The 21,169-nt window shown below is 35.1% G+C and overlaps 1 protein-coding gene across 6 annotated transcripts in view; it reads left to right on the top strand.

The window, feature by feature from the left end:
• The first annotated feature begins 4,221 nt into the window (after positions 1 to 4,221).
• The window catches only part of LOC106710338 (microtubule-associated protein futsch), a 48,877-nt gene continuing 31,929 nt past the window's right edge, over positions 4,222 to 21,169 (top strand). For 3 of the 6 annotated variants that reach the window (XM_045680444.1, XM_045680442.1, XM_045680443.1), the window contains exons 1-4: positions 4,222 to 4,606; positions 20,556 to 20,610; positions 20,798 to 20,912; positions 21,036 to 21,161. In XM_045680444.1, the coding sequence (XP_045536400.1) occupies positions 20,557 to 20,610; positions 20,798 to 20,912; positions 21,036 to 21,161 (295 nt within the window). In that variant the 5' untranslated portion in view covers positions 4,222 to 4,606; position 20,556. Of the gene's footprint in view, positions 4,607 to 12,142; positions 12,242 to 20,555; positions 20,611 to 20,797; positions 20,913 to 21,035; positions 21,162 to 21,169 lie in introns of those variants that run through there. The other 3 variants (XM_045680438.1, XM_045680439.1, XM_045680441.1) reach the window with 3 other exon arrangements.

Raw genomic sequence — 21,169 nt, 5'->3', positions numbered from 1 at the left:
CCATCACCAATTTCTCGAGCTTTCGATCCCTTCCACTTCGTTTCTTGTAAACAAGCTACATTTATTCTTCTTCTGTTACAGACTTCTGCTAACTCTCTTCCTCTACCTGTCATTGTACCAACATTCCAACTCGCAATTCGTAGTCTTTCAATCCTGTAGCACATACTGTAATAATGTTTTGGCTTTAAATGTTTTCACTGGCCGGCCGCCTGCCTGACGCCAAACCCTCCTAGGGACTACTTATATACAATTTATTAACAACTATTTAATTAAAATACTTATTAAAATAAATATTACAATAAATTATAAAACATAAATCATAAAAGAAAAAGAAAAAAAAAAAAACACAAAGGCACAAACTTAAAGTTAAAGTCAAAATAGATTAAAAATTATTGCTAGAAATAAAAACAACCAAATAACAAAAACAAACAGTCCAAAGGAGATTGAGCCCCTTCACATGAACAACTTTTATACCAAATGCTTCAGTGGTACTGGTATTCTTTACCACCTCTATATTTTGATAATCTGTCTTGCATTGGTCTTTCAAAATTATATCCATTGTCCATGATTCATTGGTATTCACTGAGAGATATCAAACTTCTGACGCCACACTTATCCTGTTGGCCGCTGAATATAAGTCCCTTCAATTTCAAATGACCAATCGTTGGCTGGGTTGTAGGCAGTATTGTTTGTAGCACCAAAAGGCAATAAAAAGAGATATTAATCTGTATTATTTGTGGCCGTTTCCGGTAATTTACATTTTAAAATACATTTTAAAACTGATTTTTGTAATTTTAAAGAATTATAAAATTTTGGTTTTATTTGACATGACATTTAACGTCAACCTTGTCGTAAATTATTGACATCGTAAAATAATTATTTGAGCATCAGGATAACAACAGGAACCGATTGGTATGACGCAAACATGCATTTATTGTAAAAGCTCTTAAACTGGAAACAACAACATCACCCAATGACTGGGTAATTTGGCTAAATGTTATACCGTTACGTGACGTAGGTACCTACTTACGCATTAGACGGCGCTTGCCTCACGCACTATGATCGTGCGTCACGCATCACGCAGTGTGTCCCTGCCCTTACTCCTGTATGTAATGTGCGCGGGTGGAATATTGTATGCCGTGATCTGTTCATTTACACGAGTTGGAAATAGTGCAGCACAACATAAAAAACCACTAGCAGCTTACCTATAATTTTGCATTTTCTTCTGCATTTCTTTTTCTGAGATCGCTAAGAACTACGGCTTTTTGTTAGTGAGTCACTGAATTGGTAGGAAGTATACCATTGTCACCGACCAAATAAGTAGCTGGAGACTAATAGCTCTTATCAGAACTAAAATATGATTATCGCGTTGGATAACTGAGCGACGTGTTTAGGAGTCGAGGTGTCTCGATGGCGTCCACGCGTGGGCGAAATGACATTATGCTGGGCTTGTATAGCACAGGCTGGCTGTTCACTAGAGCCTGCTGGTTGTTATGATTAGACGACATTCATTCGCATATTTAGACTTTGAACAGACTGCGATTGTAATAAAAATGTAAAGGGGTTCATAACTTGGATCCCAATCGGTTAGAGCATAAGTATGAGAGGTGAAGGTATCCGAACGTCCCGGCCGTCCAGTGAACACGCTAGCGCGGGTCGCGGGTTGTTGACCTGCGCTACAGCGCGGCGCGGCGCGGGAACTCGCGCAATCCCGGAATGGCGACCGATTGTCTTTTTTTTATTCGGCTCGTGTTTGGGCATTGCCAAGATTTATGCACGCCATCTCCCACGCGGCGAATTATCATTGCATATTCTAAATTTATGTGCATATATTAATTATTTCTAACGTGTTCATTCATCAACGATTACATTTAAATAAAAATAGTTATCATTTAAAAATACACGTTTAAAATTAGCAGTAAGTATAATTAGTATTTTGTGTAGGGAGCACTATATTCCACATACGTATAAATCAGTAAAACGACAGTGGTTTCCCGCCATTTAGCATCGGTTGTCAAAGTGATAGTTTCAGTATTTAAGTCACGGTTAATTTCTTGTCTAACTTGTCGCCTACACTACTCGTATAGCCTCCGTTAATTGCTGCTGTCGAGAATCTTATTCATAACTTTGTCAATAAAATGTAGTAATTATGTGCGTAGGATTGAGGATAACTTGTACAATAAATGCTGGTGCTCTATGACGAGTGACGACGCGTTTTAGAACTAAACAGAAATTGCTATTAATCGTAAAGAACCTACAAAATATTGTCATTTTGTTCGGCATATTTAAATTTACAAATATTTTGTAATAATCATTGTACATTTTACATTTAGTAATCATACATTTTACTTTTAGTAATCAAAAAGTCATTTATTACGATAATAAAACCGAATTAAATTTACGAAGCAGTGGCGTTTGTTTAGTTCATTCCAAAAAGCTTGCTTCCGTTAAGTCATCAATTATAACTGTGGACGGTAATAACTTCAAAAATAAGTAAAAAAGATTATGCACACAGTATGAGGTCATACTCGCATCGACTGGAGCGATGACGACACGTATTTGCATCAACATGGCGGACCTGCGCAAGCGCCTCCTCACCAGCACAATGCTTAAGGGAACCAATTTTTTGACACTTCCCGATATGTGTGTTGATAGTAAAGTTAGTATTAAGTAACTATGAACATAACTTGTTTATTGTTCAAGCGAACCTTTACGAAGTTTCTTATCATGTTATTTTATATTATTTTAATATAACAACATTTCGTATAAAACCTGTATAAAATTAAGAACTTTTTTACTTATATTACCAAATATTCACATACAATTGATATAAAAATAAAACAATTTGTTTCCAGGTTGTGAGGCTTTGGTCATGGTAACACTAGCTTCATACAGCAGTTGCCATAAGAGCCTCACTCGACTTGCATTCTATAATGATGTCTTATTTACTACCAATATACTCAATACTGACATACTTTTATATATAACTAGCTGTCGCCCGCGACTCCGTCCGCACGCAGTTAAAAAAAAAATTGAAAAATAGATTTTGGCCGATTCTCAGACCTACTGAATATGCTCACAAAATTTCATGAGAATCTGTCAAGCCGTTTCGGAGGAGTACGGTGACGAAAACTGTGACACGAGAATTTTATATATTAGATATACACTTTATATGAACCTCATACAAATATATTTTTGTATTCTGTTTATATACTTCGCTCTAAAACTATAAAGAATACCAAATTCTAATCTACGTAAAGAATACTATACACCTATACATTTTAAATTTTCTCCTTCAGTAAATGTGCTACATAATCTACCATAGCTTAATTTTATATTTAATTAGATAATTAAATAAATCATTCAATTCAAACATCCGTTTAATATTAGGTCTCAAAACAAACCGCCGCGCAATAAGGTTTTTATCTAAACACTCGACTCGCATTTGCAATACGATCCTTTGTTTTCAATAATACTTGTTTTAGCCATAAACTGGTTTGTATTATTTCATAATATGAAATGCCAGAATACATAGTGCAATGTATTAAATTAGTACATCCTCACTGCGACTAATGTGGTCTGCGAGGAACAATAGCAATTTAAAAACAACATTGATTTACAAACAATAAGTTCGTGCGGCTGACACGGGAGCTGGTCGTGGTTGCTTGTGGCAGGTGGAAATGGCAGGAGTGCGACTTGACGCTTGACGTCACTCGTCAAATGTACCTAATGATATGTATCAAATATAGGTCAAGGTTTTACTTCAAATATTATATCACCTAATCATCAAATAATACAGGTAGCAATAATTATTGGATATGTTTACCAACATCTGCTAGCTATCTCACTCTTTACATTTTATGTCAGATAAACAGAATGATTTTCCGTATAATATATATAAATATATATAATACTTATAATATAAAAAGTACTTTTTTTTTTTAATTTTTAGACGGAATTTCTTAGAAGTTACGGTCATCGCGAGACATGCTTTTTTCGGGATTTACTACAAAAATAATCATTGTACTTAACTATTAGCTCCGAATAAAAAAATGAAATGTGGAATGACTGAAGGTAAATTAGATAATAATAAGTAAGATGATGTCCGAAGGAGCTAAGGTACTTTGTATTTAAAACAAAAGTCAGCAAATTAAGTAAGCATATTTAGCGAGGCGAGTTAGTTAATCGTAGCTTTCTAACGTTAGTTGGGTTGAGGGCATCGAAGCCTCCGGCAGAGGGATGGGAGGGCAGCCGTCAGCAGGCAGTGTGGCGGAGGCACCCCGCTGGACCTGCGCCGGCGCAGCCTAGTGCGCAGTGATCGCTCGGTTGCCGAACGTACCACACGTACAAATCGCTCTTAGCTACCAACGCAAATAAAAACAAAAAATAAAATAAACCGACCTCAAGTGACCGTTTAGTGCGCCGAGCGGCCGACACGAACGAACCGACTTCGCGAAGACTTAACGCTTCAAAATTAACCACTAACACACGATTGAGCTTCTATTATTTAAAAATTTAACTAAGTAAAGGTGTAATTGAATAGATAGTGTAAAGTTTTTAAATGTTAACGGCCGGTCTCGGGTAGAAGACGTCGCCTCGCTCTCAGGTGAGTTACAACATATAACATAATTAACTCATGAATTAGTAATACGTCTCGTTAGGGCGATGTCTTTTAACGGATTTATAATGAGTTCAGTTAAAATACATCGTTAATGACGACTACGAGTTCTGAAAATAAGTTATAGTTAAGCTCATTGTGATTTCAAATAAAACGTGAAACAAAAGTTAACCGAATAAACCATATTTTGTTTTGATATTTTATCTCAAATCAGAGCTTTGAAATCGATTTATATTGCAGGTAGAATATTGATTTACAAACATTTATTAGTTATATTAAACCATAGTTTAAACTTAGTCGTTAATTTGTCATTTGACTGTAGTTTTAGAAACACTAGTTTTAAGATATCTGTTCCAAATAGAATGGTTGGAATGACAAAATGTTTCTATACAAGTGTTTGGACAGTGGGATCACAAAGATGATCTGAATGTTTGGGTTATGCTGTGTTTCGGTGCGAGCGCCGGTCGGTGGGTGCAGGAATGTTCCCGGCTTTGTATCCATTGTATCAAAACAAATATGAGCCGTGAGGTTGTCTGTTTGCTCACCTGTGTTTTGGAACTCTCATGTACATGCATCTGTAACTCGAGGAATTCTGCATCGTGTTTACATTGGAATATACATCGTCTTATCTTCATCCATACATCTTAATTGGCATACTCATTTGTATTTACATACTTAAGTAGATGCGATCATTACTGTTTTCTTTACAGTAACTAAGGGCATTCAATGATTACAATGAGATCTATACCTACATATGTACCAAGTAGAAACCGTATTTCGAAATCGACATATCGTATAAATCGACCAAAAACTTAAAGCAATATAAACTGCCTTATAAAGGGTCCTGTAGGTAGTACACGGTTTATCGACTGTTTTCATATCCTAAAAACAATATGGTTCGCTTCTTTGAACATCAATGAATTATAAAACAAAACAGGCAAAAAATCTCAAGGGAAGCTAAGCTTTAAAAGCAGTCGCTAGGATCCCGCGGGGTTCTCGAACCAGGCGGTGTAAAGTCTAGATAGACCGATAAGCGGTCAGGTTTGAGTCCCAGCCCGACAGGGACGGCGGTCACGACTGACTCACTCAAGTCTGTGTTTCACACACTGCAACATTTAAGTTCAATCTAATTAAAATTGGCAAGTTAAAGGAGTTTTTCGACTTTTTGTTTACGAAATACTAATGTTTTCAAATTTAAATAAAGATGCCTACTCGTATTAAGGTAGCTTCCTTTTTATAAATAAGAGTCGAATATTCAAAGCTAATTGTTATAGTTTTCTTATTTACAGCTAATTTTCAAATTACTGTTTAAAATAAAACTCGTTACGTGTTTAAGGATAATGTTGAATTTGTTAGAATGTTGTTTGTTTGTCTAAGTCGTTTAAATTGAATCACTGTTTAAATAAGATGCACACGAATACATAATGACTAATTTTTGATAAATAAAAACATCGGAATTATGTGACTACAAATTAATCGCACTTGTGAGGTTATGTATTCTAATCGAATGCCGTGCTTGTATAAATTGATAACAGCAGCACGGCAGCCAAAAATGCTTTTATTCGTTCTTAAAATCACTTTTACTGAAACTATATACATATTTACATAAACATTTCATAAAACTCTAATCACGACTACATCACGTTGTTAATACTTCCCGCGCCATTCTCTTACTATCTTGTCTATATTTTTATTTTACAAAAAGGCAAAGGTCTCGTTGGCCTGTATGCCACCTCTTTGGCAGAATGTTTAATTCTGCACTCAACATCAACAGTGTTATAGATTAAAACAATCCTTTTAAATCTGAGCATTTTTCTGCGATGTTGTACCTTTTTAGTGAAACTAGTTAGTAAAATAAAGTAACTTATTTGATGTGTTGTGTGTAGGATTACATCGAAGTATTTAATTTATTCAAAGTGTATTCATATTTCTAGTTACCATAGCGGTCTTTAATGTCTCAGTATCAAGTAAACAAACGACGCCATCAAGAACGGAACTGAATGGAGATTAAATTAATATTTTTATGTATTTATCTAACGTGTCGAACATGAAGTCATCATAGTTATAAGTCTATATATTTTATAGAACAACACATGTAATTATGTATTTGTAAGTTGTCTTTGAGAATATATCTACTAAATGTGTATGCTAAAAACTTTTTCAACATAAATTTAAAAATGACATTGCTCTGGTAAATAAAAAAACGCGCACTCCCAAACTGGAATACCTTGCTTCACTTTTTTTGGAGATAAAGAAAAGAGGTTTTAAATTGTGTTGCCACATTCGAGACATGTGAAGGATAATTATTTTTTGATAAACCTAAATGATGTCACACTTTTACTACAATTATTTAGTATTTACCTTGTGTATATCGGCGGCCTCGTCTCTGCCCTCGATGCGCGATGTGTGCTGCTGGTAAATGTTACCTTTGCCCATAATTTTTATATATACATAAAACATAAAATATATACATTAAAAAAGCATAGAACGTGCATTTGTTGTAATAAAATGTTTTAAGGCGAGTCAATTTTTTTTTTGCCTTTGTCAATTTACTTAAGTGAGTGAGATACTTTTTTATTTACATGTTGTGTATAAACATAAATAATCTGACATTGTCAATACTACCACGATTAATAAAATGCTAGATATTTATAAACTAGGCTGTAATCTTAACAAAGTAAACATAGAATTAATAAATTAAAATACAGTTTTTTTTAAATAGTATTAAAAGAAGTACCATGCGATAACGCCTTTTTTATTCCGAGTTCAATATTATTGCATCAGACATGTGCAGGTGCGTGCACGTTATCGCCGCGGCGCACGCGCGCTGCACCGTGTGCCCTATCGACGCATTTCTTCTAATCCTTCAACAACGGTATCTCGTTTGCTTTGTCTCCTGTTGTTTGTCCATCCGCATTCATATGTCGGTTACTTGATTAAATTAAACAAATAAGAAATTTTCCAATTAATTCTGTCATATCTGTTTATATTTAAAGTTAAATTAATGATTTACACAAACATCGGAATAGTGAAATGTAAATTTGACACATAATCTAAACTGTTAATACTTTATTATTTTCATGAGTATGTTTTATAAATCCACGGAATCATAGGATTACAATTTTATAGTAAGGAGTAGCTGTCGCCCGCGATTCCGTCCGCGCACAGTTAAAAAAAAAATGAAAAATAGATGTTGGCCGATTCTCACACCTACTCAATATGCTCACAAAATTTCATGAGAATCGGTCAAGCCGTTTCGGATGAGTACGGGAACGAAAACTGTGACACGAGAATTTTATATATTAGATAAGGCTAGAGACATGTACGACCGAATCCAAATATTATTTTGTTAGGTACCTACTTTGTATGAGAGAGTGTACCAAAGTGAATTGACTCCATTGAATATATCAGGATTTTAATTTTCTATTCCAATCGTAATATGGGACAGGTAAGGCTGATAGATCCTTAATCATTTGTTGATGAAATATCAAAGGAGTAGGTATAGCCGCCTCGCAGTCACAATGCGGTGTGACAAGGTGTTTGGAGTTCAGTCATTGTTTATCCACGATATAACAATATTTGACACAATTTACACAGCGGACCAACCAGTTTTCGCAGAAACAAATTTATTTAAATGGTTTAGCGATGTGTCAAATCGTGTGAAGGTTGTCGCCAACTACGTAACAATTTTTGCATTTATCTGTAATAATTGGTCGACAAAATTCTGTTCCTCCAAAAACTTTTATCACGTACAGAGTCATGTGACTTGGTAATTATTGTTTTCTCTGTTGTTTTCAAACACAACGAGTGGAATGGGAATATTGTTGTAATGCAAATGTTACGAACATACTTTTCCGTATGTTTTAAAGTCAAGAACTTAAGTCATAAGGTTTGTAACCGGAGATAATTGTCTGTACAAACAGGTTGGAAATCAAAACCCGTATGACAATTCGATCGATCGAAGATGCTCCAATGAAAGTGACAACGTCTAGTTGAACAACCCGTTACATCATGTTTATTATTGATTATTTTTTTACGTGTTTTTAATGTAATAATATACAGGTTATATGTTTTTAATATGCACATCGTGTTATGTAATATGTTGTCATAATGTTTGGAGGTAATTGTTACATTCGATGCGATAATAATTTGTTAATTGTTTTTTAATGTTTCTAAACTAGTTCAGTTTACTTTTTTATCTATAAGTGTCAGCGATCGGTGTATTTTATAAAGAAGATTCTAGATTATTTAAGTATTAAAGAAAAAAGAATTAGTCTGGATCATTAAAAACTTAAGTAATTTACCCTTTTTTTAATTAAATCTATATCTAATTTCTCGTTTTATCCATGGACACGTATTAATTGCATAGAGCACTTTCTAAACGCACCAGTGAGTGTTGCCAGAGGGCGCCACCGCAAGGGACGTTACAACGCACCTAATTAGCTGCTACAAGCCCTGGTCTAACATCCCACGCTCAATGCACTTGCTCACGTTGCCCACCTTTAGAAAATCCCAAAGCGTACATAGCCTAATTAATAATGACCAAACGTCGAAAGTATATAGACCCTCACACATAGTCGTAAGGGGTCTCCCTTAGTGTAGACTTAGTAAAAGAAATCTACTCTAAGAGTCTTCCTTAATATCTACAGTGACCACTTAATATCTACAATGCGATAGTTACAGTAGCATGCAGCAAATGTCATTTAATACAAAAACTTGGTAAGAAAAGTATTATTTTAAAACACAATTTTTTCCAAAAGTGTTAAAGTAAGTTGATTAGCTTTATGCAATAAATAAAGTTAAACTCTTAAATTTGGATAAAATGACTCCAATAATATAGAAAGAGGCAGAAACAAAGAAGGGTAAGTGTTACATTGTAACTTTACCGCTGTCATCAGCTGTTAGGTCTCAAGTGAGGCGCGCTCCTGACACAGTGGCGGAGTGACCTTGCTGTCGCGACACCTTCTCGTCAGCTATCGCTCCATCACTCGCTAATGGCAAACTAATGACTACATTGCGCGTGCGCGTGCGCGTGCGCGTGCACTGCGCAAATCCAAGTCACCCACGCGCATCTAGTCTCGCTAGCAATTATAAGAACCCTCTCACATTGGAGGAAGAAATCGTGCGTTTACTACACAATATTTTTTCTCAAAATTGTCCGTCATGAAATACTAACAAAAATAGTATTTTTGCTTAGGTAGGTATTATTATAGTCTTGGTTACTCGTTTGAAGAGTTCACTACTTGATAAATATTTTCAAAGTCGATTCCAAAATTTTGAGTTCAAATAATTAAGTTATTAAGTCTTGTTCTTAGTAGGAGACATACTTGATGATCTTTTTGCTATTGGCGTTACACAATTGCTTCGTAATTGTTAAATATTTTTGGAATGAAAACGCAACATTACATGTGAACGGGTTCTAACATTATCAAATCTGGCGATGACGCGACTCTCCTACAGTCCTCAATCACTTGCTTTGTTTACGATCTTCTAGATTCTAGAGGATATGCTGCTTTAAACATGCGACCTTCAATCTTGCACCAAATTACATTTATTCAACGCAACTATACTGATTCTTCCTTCTTAAATATGTTTACTTTAATGTTAAGGATAATTTGTAATAGTTTAACAAAATGATGGTGGCAAATGTCAGTTATTTAAATAACAATGAAAACATAAAACAACTGTAATATATCGTATTAACTCGTGTCGTTTTAGCATTCTTTAATTTGGACAATTATTATTAATAGACTACTTTATTATTATTATTACTAAATATTATTTTATAAAAAAAAAAACAAGTATAATGTTTAAATCACAATGTCTCACTTTCCATAAACATATTAAGTCCCTCCCACTCTCTCCACAACGTGACTTCTCTTGATTACATAATTAATACCATATTTTTAATTATAATTTGGCATAACTTATGTTCGGTTCAATGTCCTGGGACGTCCAAATTTGGCCGGACTCTTTGTAACCAGTATGTCGACGTGGCTTCGCATGATAAACACCGATTGTCATACATTAAAAAATAATAAGGTATTATGTCAAACTATCAGTAGATACAGTCGTTGATGATAAATGATTTTAAAATGTGTTTATTTCTATGTCGGAAAGTGTGCAGAAATTAACTTTAGGCCAGCAAAGAATCCTGCGACAGTCGGCTGTTGAATTTTGTAGATTCATTTTTAACGGGTAAATTGAATAGTTAATATTGTATTCTTTTATTTCACAGTGATGATTAGAAACCGTTCAAATAAATAATGTTATAATTTCAGTGTACTCTGTTGAAAACATTACCATAGTTTAATGTTAGAGTTTTAGGTTTGTAGGAATTAGGAATTTCAACTGAACTGATTTAAATTATTATGACATAATGTTTTTTAATTTTGCAATTAACTAAACGTTTAGCAATCGGTACACTGATCAAGAGTTTTACGAGTATCAGTAATAAAAGTTTATAATTTTCATTTTATTGCCTAACGTAAGAGTGAATTTAATTAATTTGCTTAAGCGCACTCGTAAAGTTTGGCTAGTCTTTCTTAATGGTTGTTCTAATTTCAAGTATAATGAAATATCTTCTGGGAAACTAATTACTGCTTGAAAATATTTGAATACAATATAATATAGTATGTATAAATATATTTGTCATGTTTGTAAATGATGAATTGTTGTCACTAATGCATTCCGAGAATTAAGTCTCGTATTGGTGTTGGTATCGCTTCGTGCGCACGTCACCGCCCCGACGGTTCAGTGACTCACAGCAGCGGTATGCGAGCCCGCGGCCGCCGGTTCGAAACACAACTAAAACAAACACCGCCGCCAATTCCTCAAGATTAAGTGTGACACTGTGGAATGTGGGTAATGCACCATCGCTGGTCACATTGATTTGACAATAAGATTCTATTTGATGTCGATGTCTTATTTCCAGTAGTATTACCGCAACTGGTATACAAAAATAAATGCTAGACTAGTCGCTAAGTGGAAGTGGGACTTGGAACGGGCAAGTACTTATAAAACTTATTTAGAATGAATGTTGAATCCGTAACGTCTTTTCTTTTTGTTATATTAAGGAAAGCTGTGGATATTATAATGATCGCGAGCGGAAACCCGCACTGGTTCGTATTTACATGTGTCGAGTGTCACATTCATTGTGTCGGTGAAATTTGCAGGAAGTTTTGATGTGAGGATTCCGGTTCATACATACTTGTATAGAGGAGTGTAACACAGTAATCAATACTGTAGTAGTATTTTGAGTAGTCATCGATAGCCTCTTCAGAATTATATAAATCTAGGGGACCTCGATACTTATCAAATTATTTTGTATTAAAAATAGAATTTTCTGGTATAAAGTGTCGTTTTCCGACTAACTTTAATACTTCAATAATTAAAATCAGTGCAAAAAATCGAACCTAGAGCACTCGTGTATAGATGGTGTGTGTCTAGGCTGTGCAGGACAGATGCAGGTGGGCGGCGTGTCAGGTCCGCTGCCCACGCGCACAGTGCCAGCCGCTCAGCCGACACACTCCGCAGTGTCACTCCTCACTCCTTGCGCCTCACGTCTCAAACCTAAAGACCTCCTTCTGTCCGATATCCTATTTAACTTCTGGTGTTGTTTTGGTGAGTGTAAGCCACGAATATTATCTCTGTGATTGTCTTCTTGTTTTGTGAAATTTCTTATATTGTGATGAACTTTATTGTAGGTTTTTCTTAGCGAATATTTTCCCTACTGAAAAATATTGATTTACTTTTTAAAGAGATGTTATGGAACATGTTTTTGAATGTGTTACGGTATTGGGATTCCAAACAGTTTTCCCCTAATTTTTAATTTCGGGAAAACGAATTTTCTTTTTTAAAAGTCGCTCGGTTTGTTTACGTATCCTGTTACGATATTCTCAACTGAAATAAATTTTGTAACAATTCTAATAACTTGTGAATGCATTCATCATTCTAAAATTTACTCAATTTAATAAAATAAACATTTCATGAACTATATTGTTTAATTGTTTTGAATCGAAAATATTTGCACTCACTCGCACTAACTTTTACAAAGCCTTTATTGATACGCTTTTCTAGTTTCCTGTCTACTGAGACCCTTAAGATAAATTTACTTACAATTTTATCTTGTAATTATATGTATGACTGAAAGACATTACATATGATACGGTTAATAAAATTACTATTACATTGTTGTGAAATATTAGTACACATCTAATGAAATTCAAATCTTTGAGAACATAGGTGTTAAAGTTGAGCAATGTATCGTACAATGAAGTAAACAGTATCTTGCGGTCAGTAAAACATGTCTTAAGTATAAAGCTACAAGACAATGGCTATTTTACAGTTCATTAATTTTCTCTTGTATAATTTATGTTACGTCTTTTTGTTCCGTTCATCTCGGAACGTAAGAGATGTGATCAGGTTTCCATGTTCAGTCGTGTGAACTCGCCGACTGCTGAATATGTATGATCACTGATTGTATTATGTTGCTGTATGTGTATGTATGTCAGATTGTGCTATAAATTGTAATAATAATAGCACAATGTTCTTTATTATTTATTTTCGTCTTTTAATCTATTTGACGTAACGTAACGAATTGTATTGTATTCCTATTATAGAAGCAAAACTGAAAATAATTTCGATTTATATTTGTAAAGCAAAAACAGTCGATTAATTTTGATAAAGCCATCCTTGTTAACGGGGCACATTACTGGCGCGGCTGATGTCACCGCACGAAATAAAATCGCGACCGCGAAAGCAAGCCTGTCACTGCCTCGTGCCGCGCGCCGAGAGCCCTCACTCCGCACACCCTAACGCGGGTTCGAAGTCGCTGATCAGTCATAATGCCCGCGAATTCGAACGAATCACTACTATACCAATATCATGTCCTAAATAAATAAATTTACACTAAGGGACTTGTACAGAGACTAGTTAACGTGTCTGAGTGCCGCAGTATTTTAAGTGACCATTAAATAATTCAATGTGTGGCAAATAGTATAACAGATATATATGTGTGTGTGCGAGACTGGCGCAGCCTTCACTACAGCGTCGTCGTCGCCTCGTTAGCTGCACTTAGCTCCTCACAGGACAATCGCAACATTTTGTTCGCATACAAAGTATTAAGTCATTACTAACAATAAATAAAAATATACTCAGCCAGGAAGAATATAAAAAGTCTATTCAACAGTTATATGTTAAGCACGTGTTGCATATTGTTAACAATCTAGGCAGACGTCAATCATTGACGAAAAATACGAACTTATACTCGTACTTATGCTATATATAGTCCACACAAACATAAAAATTATAAATACAATACAATTCGAAAACAGGAGTCGTTTAATAATCATTATTAAATATACAAATAATTCTACTACAGAACTGTAAATAGGATAAATAAATGACAAACTGTAGTTATCTAATTTGAAAACATAAACAAAAAATATAAAAACGCTCGTATTAACAAGAGTTCGAAGAACTTACAATCAACGTTGATTTCATAAAGAGAACTAGGTCACAATAACTCTCTTAATTATTGCTCTTAATATTAATATAGTAATTCAGCATTTGCTGTTTTGTATAACTGTGCGTTTCGACTGCACTGACACTTGTATTAATAAATATTTTCTGTGGTGTTGTCAAAAAGAATGTAAGAGACGAGAATATGTATACATACAATTGTCACAATAATACCGGGGGTGTAGACTCGTCTAGTTCATGACAGTTCTCTATTCGTCTTCATTGTCTTTGATTGCTATCAAGTAATGGGATTTAAAGTGAGATAGCAAGGCAAAGGTCGCGGCCGTTGCTGGCTGTCGGCCACGTTCGTGTCAAACCGTCAAAAACTATTTGCTGATCAACGTTGAATTTTTCAGACATTTTTTAATTTCCTACAATTAACATATGAACTACATAATCATTACATTCAAATAAAAAAAAAATCATGAGAGAAATCGCAAAACACAGAGCTATTTATTCTGAACATGTTGCTATATAAGGTTTTCTCATATTTAATTTATCTTAACAATCGCTTTTGATATCGAGCTTTTTTTCTACCAGAATCCATCTGATTTATAACTACAAGACTTACGTATGCATAAAACGTACAAAATGAAACATTATCCTGATTTAAACATAACTGAATTTAATGAATTGCAATACTTTGTGAAAACATTAGTAAATGTCAATGTCAGCACATTGTTTGACTGATGTATGTATGTATGTAGGAAGTCAGTGGGCCTTGTGCCATGAGGTATGAGGAGATGAAGACTAGATGATCATTAGTATAAAATGGTTCAGTGCTACATCATTAGCATGTGTTATTGTAACTCGGAGAATACTTTAATGGCACTTTAGTTTACGTGATAACTTGTTATGTCTTCACATTAAACAATGACTTATGTTTTCCTTTAATTACATATTGTTTTAAATGTTACTTCTTCTTATGTAAAGTTAAGAAATTACCACAATACAATTATAGTATAGTTGAAAAACGAACCAAACCAATAACTGATTTCTAACTATTTTTGCTTATCTGCGACATTTTTATTTTTTTTATTTTGTATAAATTTAACTGATAAGTACATCTATTGTTAGCTTAGTTAATAAGAAAACGCTTTTTAACTAAGCCTCGATTGATGAACGTCATATTATTCATTTCATTCCGATGACTTTCGTTGTAACACCGCATGTGATTACAGCATTGCAAATATTTGAAGATCATAAAGCTTGTCCTTGCGGAGGTTGTGATGTCGGCAAACAAATATAATAATTGATGTCTGTTTTAATCTTTCACTCCCACGCGTGTTAATTCTAGCAACTCGTCAGTATTTGGCTTTCCAAATAAAGTAGCTAATGTTTAAATTGTGAACAACCGTACTCAGATACGACTAATGGACAACTAAGCAGTTCCTAAGGGCAGATTTGTTACACTAAAAGTACACTTAGTGATCATTAAAAGTAGAGATGTAAAATAGGTATCATCTAATTCTGGCTTATATTCAGCCAACATTTGAACTTTTGATCAAACATTTGGCACAAACTAAGACAAGGCGATGCGTCAATACCTTGGTTTTAGTTACAAAGTTAACAAAGCTGGTGGGCACACGCCGCGCCGTACGGAACCAGTTCTGCCAGGAACATACAGCTACACGTTATATTGTTGCAATATTACGTTGGCCATTCGCGGCCGCCAAGTCGGGACAAAGAAAAGGTTAAGGATACAAGGTGAAACAGCGTAAAGGATAAGTTAAACTTTTACGTATTATTTTGGAAACCATTGTTCTTTGCTTCAAAATTAAGAATAAATTATACGAAATTATTTACAAATCTTGTTATTTAAAGATATGACTGATAAAGTTTTTGACTTATCTTACAACATGAGTTGTATTATGGTCACCGTACTGGGAAGGGTACTGAAGCTCCGCGAGCCGCGTTACATCAGGGTTCTCGGGAATATAATCGCCACATAGAACTAAACAATATATAGTTAGCATCTATTCTTTGAACTGATATGAGTACTTGAAATTGTCTCAGTTTCATATACTGAACATCCTAATATGATCAATTTACGTTTTTGTCTCGCACTACCGAGACTGGTTGTAGACTTCAATATTTTTATATTCCGTTTTAATACGAAATAAACAATTGTAAAAGCGGGGGCGACGAATTTTATAGAAGGACGAGCCACATCGGAGAGCGCGGTGGCGGCTTGCGGTGGGCGGCCGAGGTGGTTTTATAGGTCCTAGAGTTGCTCCAAGTTATTGCCTGGCTGAGGTAATACCTGAGATCACTTGCTAATACCATAATCCGCACTCACGTCATCCGACTCGCAGACGTCGGACAATAAAATCAAATCGCGCACCAACTGCCGGACGTTTTGCTTTGTTTTGTTTTGATTTGTACTCTTTAATCTGTGACTTTAAAGACTACATTTATTGTATCACAATACCAAGTATTTAATTAATCAATGTAGAACAAAACACGTTACTCATTTTATTTTAAACAAATAACCAAAGTCAAATAATAAAATTCAAATTATTCAATAAATAACAATTCAATAGACAGACTGTCCGCCGCTGAGTCAGTAAACAAACACAATAGATTGTTGATAACTTTGTTAATATCGTAAATACTAGTATTGTGCCGCGGGTCTCTATTGTATGTCTGTTTGTAATTATATGGAATAGCTTTCACTATCCGCTGGAGGCTTCGTTAAATGTTCTTTAGTATTCAATGGAGAGGAGCACGGAAACATTCCGGCCGCGGTGTTTCTGACGTCGTCGCGGATATGGTGTTTGAATTCACTTTTCTATGGCGCATGAGAAAGTAGGTGAACGAGAACGTTAAACATCCTTTTAACGTATCCTTTTACTAATGTTTTTTTTAAATTATATAATTCACATTCTTGGCATTCAATTTACTCGCTTTTTAAAGCAAAGAAATCTTTTATCGTACTAATAATTAGCTGGATACAAAATCTTGAATATTTAAAAATAACAAGATACAAAAATTCATCATCATCATCATCATGATGATGATGAATTTTTGTTGAAGATACAAAAATTCGCTTACTTTTTAATAACTCTGTTCTCTTATATTCAGATGTATTAAAAGAAATGTGCCAAACGTAATAAAGCAAATGTGCCTAAGCACTTTAGTAAAACATTCGTTACCCACTTCGCTCTTGAACGACATCAAAAGAAAGAGTAAGAAAGAGTAATCGTCAATATAACAGATGAAACATGCCAATTTTTTAAGTCTGAATATGTATAGAGGAGTAAGTTCTGAGTAACCAGCCATCTCAGACCGAATAACTAAAGGTCGCTCATTTGCATATCGTTACGCTTCTTATATCATTCTCTTCGCATACTTGTTCTTTGCGTCCATAGATCATCTTGCGCAGACGCGTAAGTTAAGTAAAATATTACTTTCTCGGCGATCACACTAGTTATACAGAGAGTGCTGGCATCAACTTGATGTCAATTTAGTATTCGTGGCCATTTTTTAACGAGGAAAAATAAACATGAGTTTGTTACTTACATTTCCTCAAGTTCTCTCACAGTTTAAAACTACTTATATCATGAGTATGATACTTTGTAGAGTGTTACTCACACAATCATATTTTTTCAAAACGAATGCATAAATATATCAATAAAGCGTTGACCAATACTGTAATGTTACAAAAGAATAAAATTTTGTGTAATATCTGGTTGAATAAATCACTGGTCCCTTTTATATTTATCGCTCAGGGACAGCTTACAAAATTTACAGCCTTGCAATATATATTTCTTTTACACAGAAAACGTCGCTATAAATTTGCACATCCAAAGATATTAAGAGCTTTAAAGTAGGTTTATTCGTATTTGCTTTATATTTCTTAAAATTAAATAATAAAAATATTAGTACTAAGCATTTTGTTCATTGTCATAAAAGAAAAATTCTCTTCATATTCCATAATTTTCGGAAAGTGCTCAACCTCTGAGAGGCTCCTGCACTATAAGTTTAAAAAGGCACACATTAACTAGGTATCTCCTCTGTGAGACATAGTCAAACCGCGTTGACCGGCGCACGGTTCAAGGGCCGCCGTCTGCCCTCACACAACCTGACCGCTGCAACACTCCACCATTGTAGCACTTCTTGTGAACACTTTCGTTCTCATCATTTTTTTGGTATTAACTTAGATTAACTTAACTTCATTAACCTCCTAAGATGCACATTTTTAAATGATAGTAGTTAATTTTTCTCAAAGGCGTAGTGATTGAACACTACGTTTTAATAGGAAACGATTTCGAATTCGGGAGTTGCGTTTAATTTAACTGAAATTTAACAAAACAATCTTTACAAATGGTAATTGCGTGTGTGGATCTAGAATGTTAGAATATTTAAGTAGAAGTGTGCGCGGGCGTGATCTTTTCCTTAATTATTTCCATTTTAAATCCCATTCGTTGTCATCAATTACAGCGCGCAATGGAGACATATGTTACCGTTTGTTTACCATTCATTAGAGATGTCCTCCCACTCCGCACTGCTATATACTACGTAATATTATGTAATCGATTTGACTCAAAATTGTTGGGCAGGTAGCTTAGAACCAGGAAACGGACATAGGATTATTTTTACCCCGTTTTCTATTTTTTATTCCGCGCGGACGGAGTCGCGGGTAAAGGCTAGTTTATAATATTAATAAGATATACATTTACTTTACAACGTAAAAATTGTGTCATCAAAACGCATTATTACAAAACCTCTAATTCAGTTTAAAAGAATTATTGAATTTTAATTGACTTGCGCATTAAAAATCAAACTGAGGCTTTTTATATATACTATAGTGGAACAGTTGTTTCGTGCGTTAACATGGGAACATAAATTTTGTTGTTATCATAAGTGTTGTTCATGTTGCTATCACAGAATCCTTTTACTGTCGCAACGTTTAACGGCTGTGGTAGTTCTATATACGAGGTAGGAATGTGTCGACGACTCATCACACAATTAGCCCCGCCCTTGTGTTGTTCTAATGAATGTATTACATTAGTCATAAAACATGGTAACCTAACATTAATTAAAAAAGAACCCGACTGACAGCCTCTAATAGATGAAATAGCGCCATCTATTAGTTGCATTTTAAAAGAATTTTTTTTTAATTTAAATTAAGTGTTACTTTTACTCGTAAAACTTTATTATTTTAGATTATACTTGAAAATATTGAAAAATCATGATTCATCAATGAAATAAAAAGTAACAACGTGTTAAATTCGAAGTCGTTTTTCATTAATTCAGAATTTTTATTATGCTCCGAGGAAGAAGACGAATCGTTACAAAGCAAATTACAGACAGTCAAATCCACATTACCCTCTTATCAATTAGGCAAAAAACTATTAAGAAAACATGTCGTATCGGTGATAGCTTATGTCAGGATTGGCATAGGGTCGTTGAATCTCGCGGCTATCCAGGTCAGCGTCCATATCTGGCGCGGGAGCAAGTGGGGCGAGGGCGAAGCCCTATATGGCCGCGGCCTCGCGCCGCCGCCGCCCGGCCATATGTCTCGCAGACTCCAAAACAAGATGCGTGACAAACATCTCGCTTAAGCTCGTGTTTGTATAAGGTCAACCCCTGTCACCTCTACCGACCATATGGCGTGCTATTTGTTGCTTTAAATTATTACTTATACTAAGGGTTTACGTCATCTGACCCTACTACTAACAAAATAGCCAACAAAGATTATTTTAATTCTGTTGAATATCGAATTCAGGAACAAGGGACCAAGTCAGTCAATCAGTTAATATTTGACGAATAAACTTTGACCTACACAAGGACATTCAATTCTTGATTATCGAGGACGCTGTGACGTCATTAGCTTTTATATATTAAACCTAAAGTCACTGCGCGTCACTCCTGTTTGCTAAACGCGGTCAAGTTTGCGCGCCCGCCGACATCTTTTATTTTACGGCTGTCACATGTCGTCGCGTCAATTAACCAAACGACGATCAATAACTATACTAATTACAAGTAATATAATGTTTTTATTCGATAAGTTACAAAACACAGGTATAATAGCTTAGCAACTGGATTACTAATCTAGTTTTAAAAGGTTGTGTAGTTTCAATGTTCTAATGCGCCGCTACAACTTCTTCGTATGAAAGTGACGTTGTCAGGCAAGTCGGTGGCTCTGAAAGCGTTAAACATGTTAAAAACATATCAAAATGTTCCAAGACAATAATTTAAACAAGCGGGATATTTTAGGAATGCTGAGTCCGCCATATGAAGACCAAAGTTAACGCAAGGTGAATTAAACTGTCCATATTTGCGTGAATTCTTTGAAAATTGTTTACCTTGACATACAGTTATCGAGGATAGTTAGGACTCTCCAGCATAGATACATTATTTACTTACTTTTAAATAACAATATCTAACCTTTCGTTCCGTTTGTCCGCAGTATGTCCGACGGAGACGTTTCGTTGATCCGCGACGAGGATCTCCTGCGACGCATGGTAATAATTACTTCATTTTCTTATCTTAAATTTTTACACATATACGACCATTTAAAATTTGTATATATACAATTCTATGAACTACAAACTGTAATAACTGGTCACTAATGTCTTCAAATTGCTTTGCTCAAACCAAAGTTGCATTATTAGCAATTTATATGTATACAGTTTAATGTGTGTGTTTCAGTGGCAGCAGACTCAAGACTTCTCTCGGAAGAAAGAGATACGCGCGCACATGTACCGGCTGCGTGAGGAGAGGCTGCGCAACCTCTACTCGCCGGAGCCCGCCTCCGACAATAAAGGTGATAATACTCACCTTTCAAATGCTATTTTAACGAAATGTTTACTTATATATTATACCTCTCAATGTATATTATTGTTATTATTTATATAAAGTTACCAGTGTAGTATTGTCCCCGGCGCAGGTTGTGAGTTCACGTCGTCGCAGGGCCATGTGAAGTCCTTCGCGGACCAAAACTTCCAATCCATGAAGAGCAAGGAGGTGCGCGACGCGGGCTCCCCGCCCAAGGAGTTCGCGTATCGTGGCCAAGGTTCTCCT

Source organism: Papilio machaon, chromosome 13 (assembly GCF_912999745.1).
Source record: "Papilio machaon chromosome 13, ilPapMach1.1, whole genome shotgun sequence".
NCBI classification, from domain to species: domain Eukaryota; kingdom Metazoa; phylum Arthropoda; class Insecta; order Lepidoptera; family Papilionidae; genus Papilio; species Papilio machaon.
This window is presented reverse-complemented; position numbering and strand designations above follow the sequence as displayed.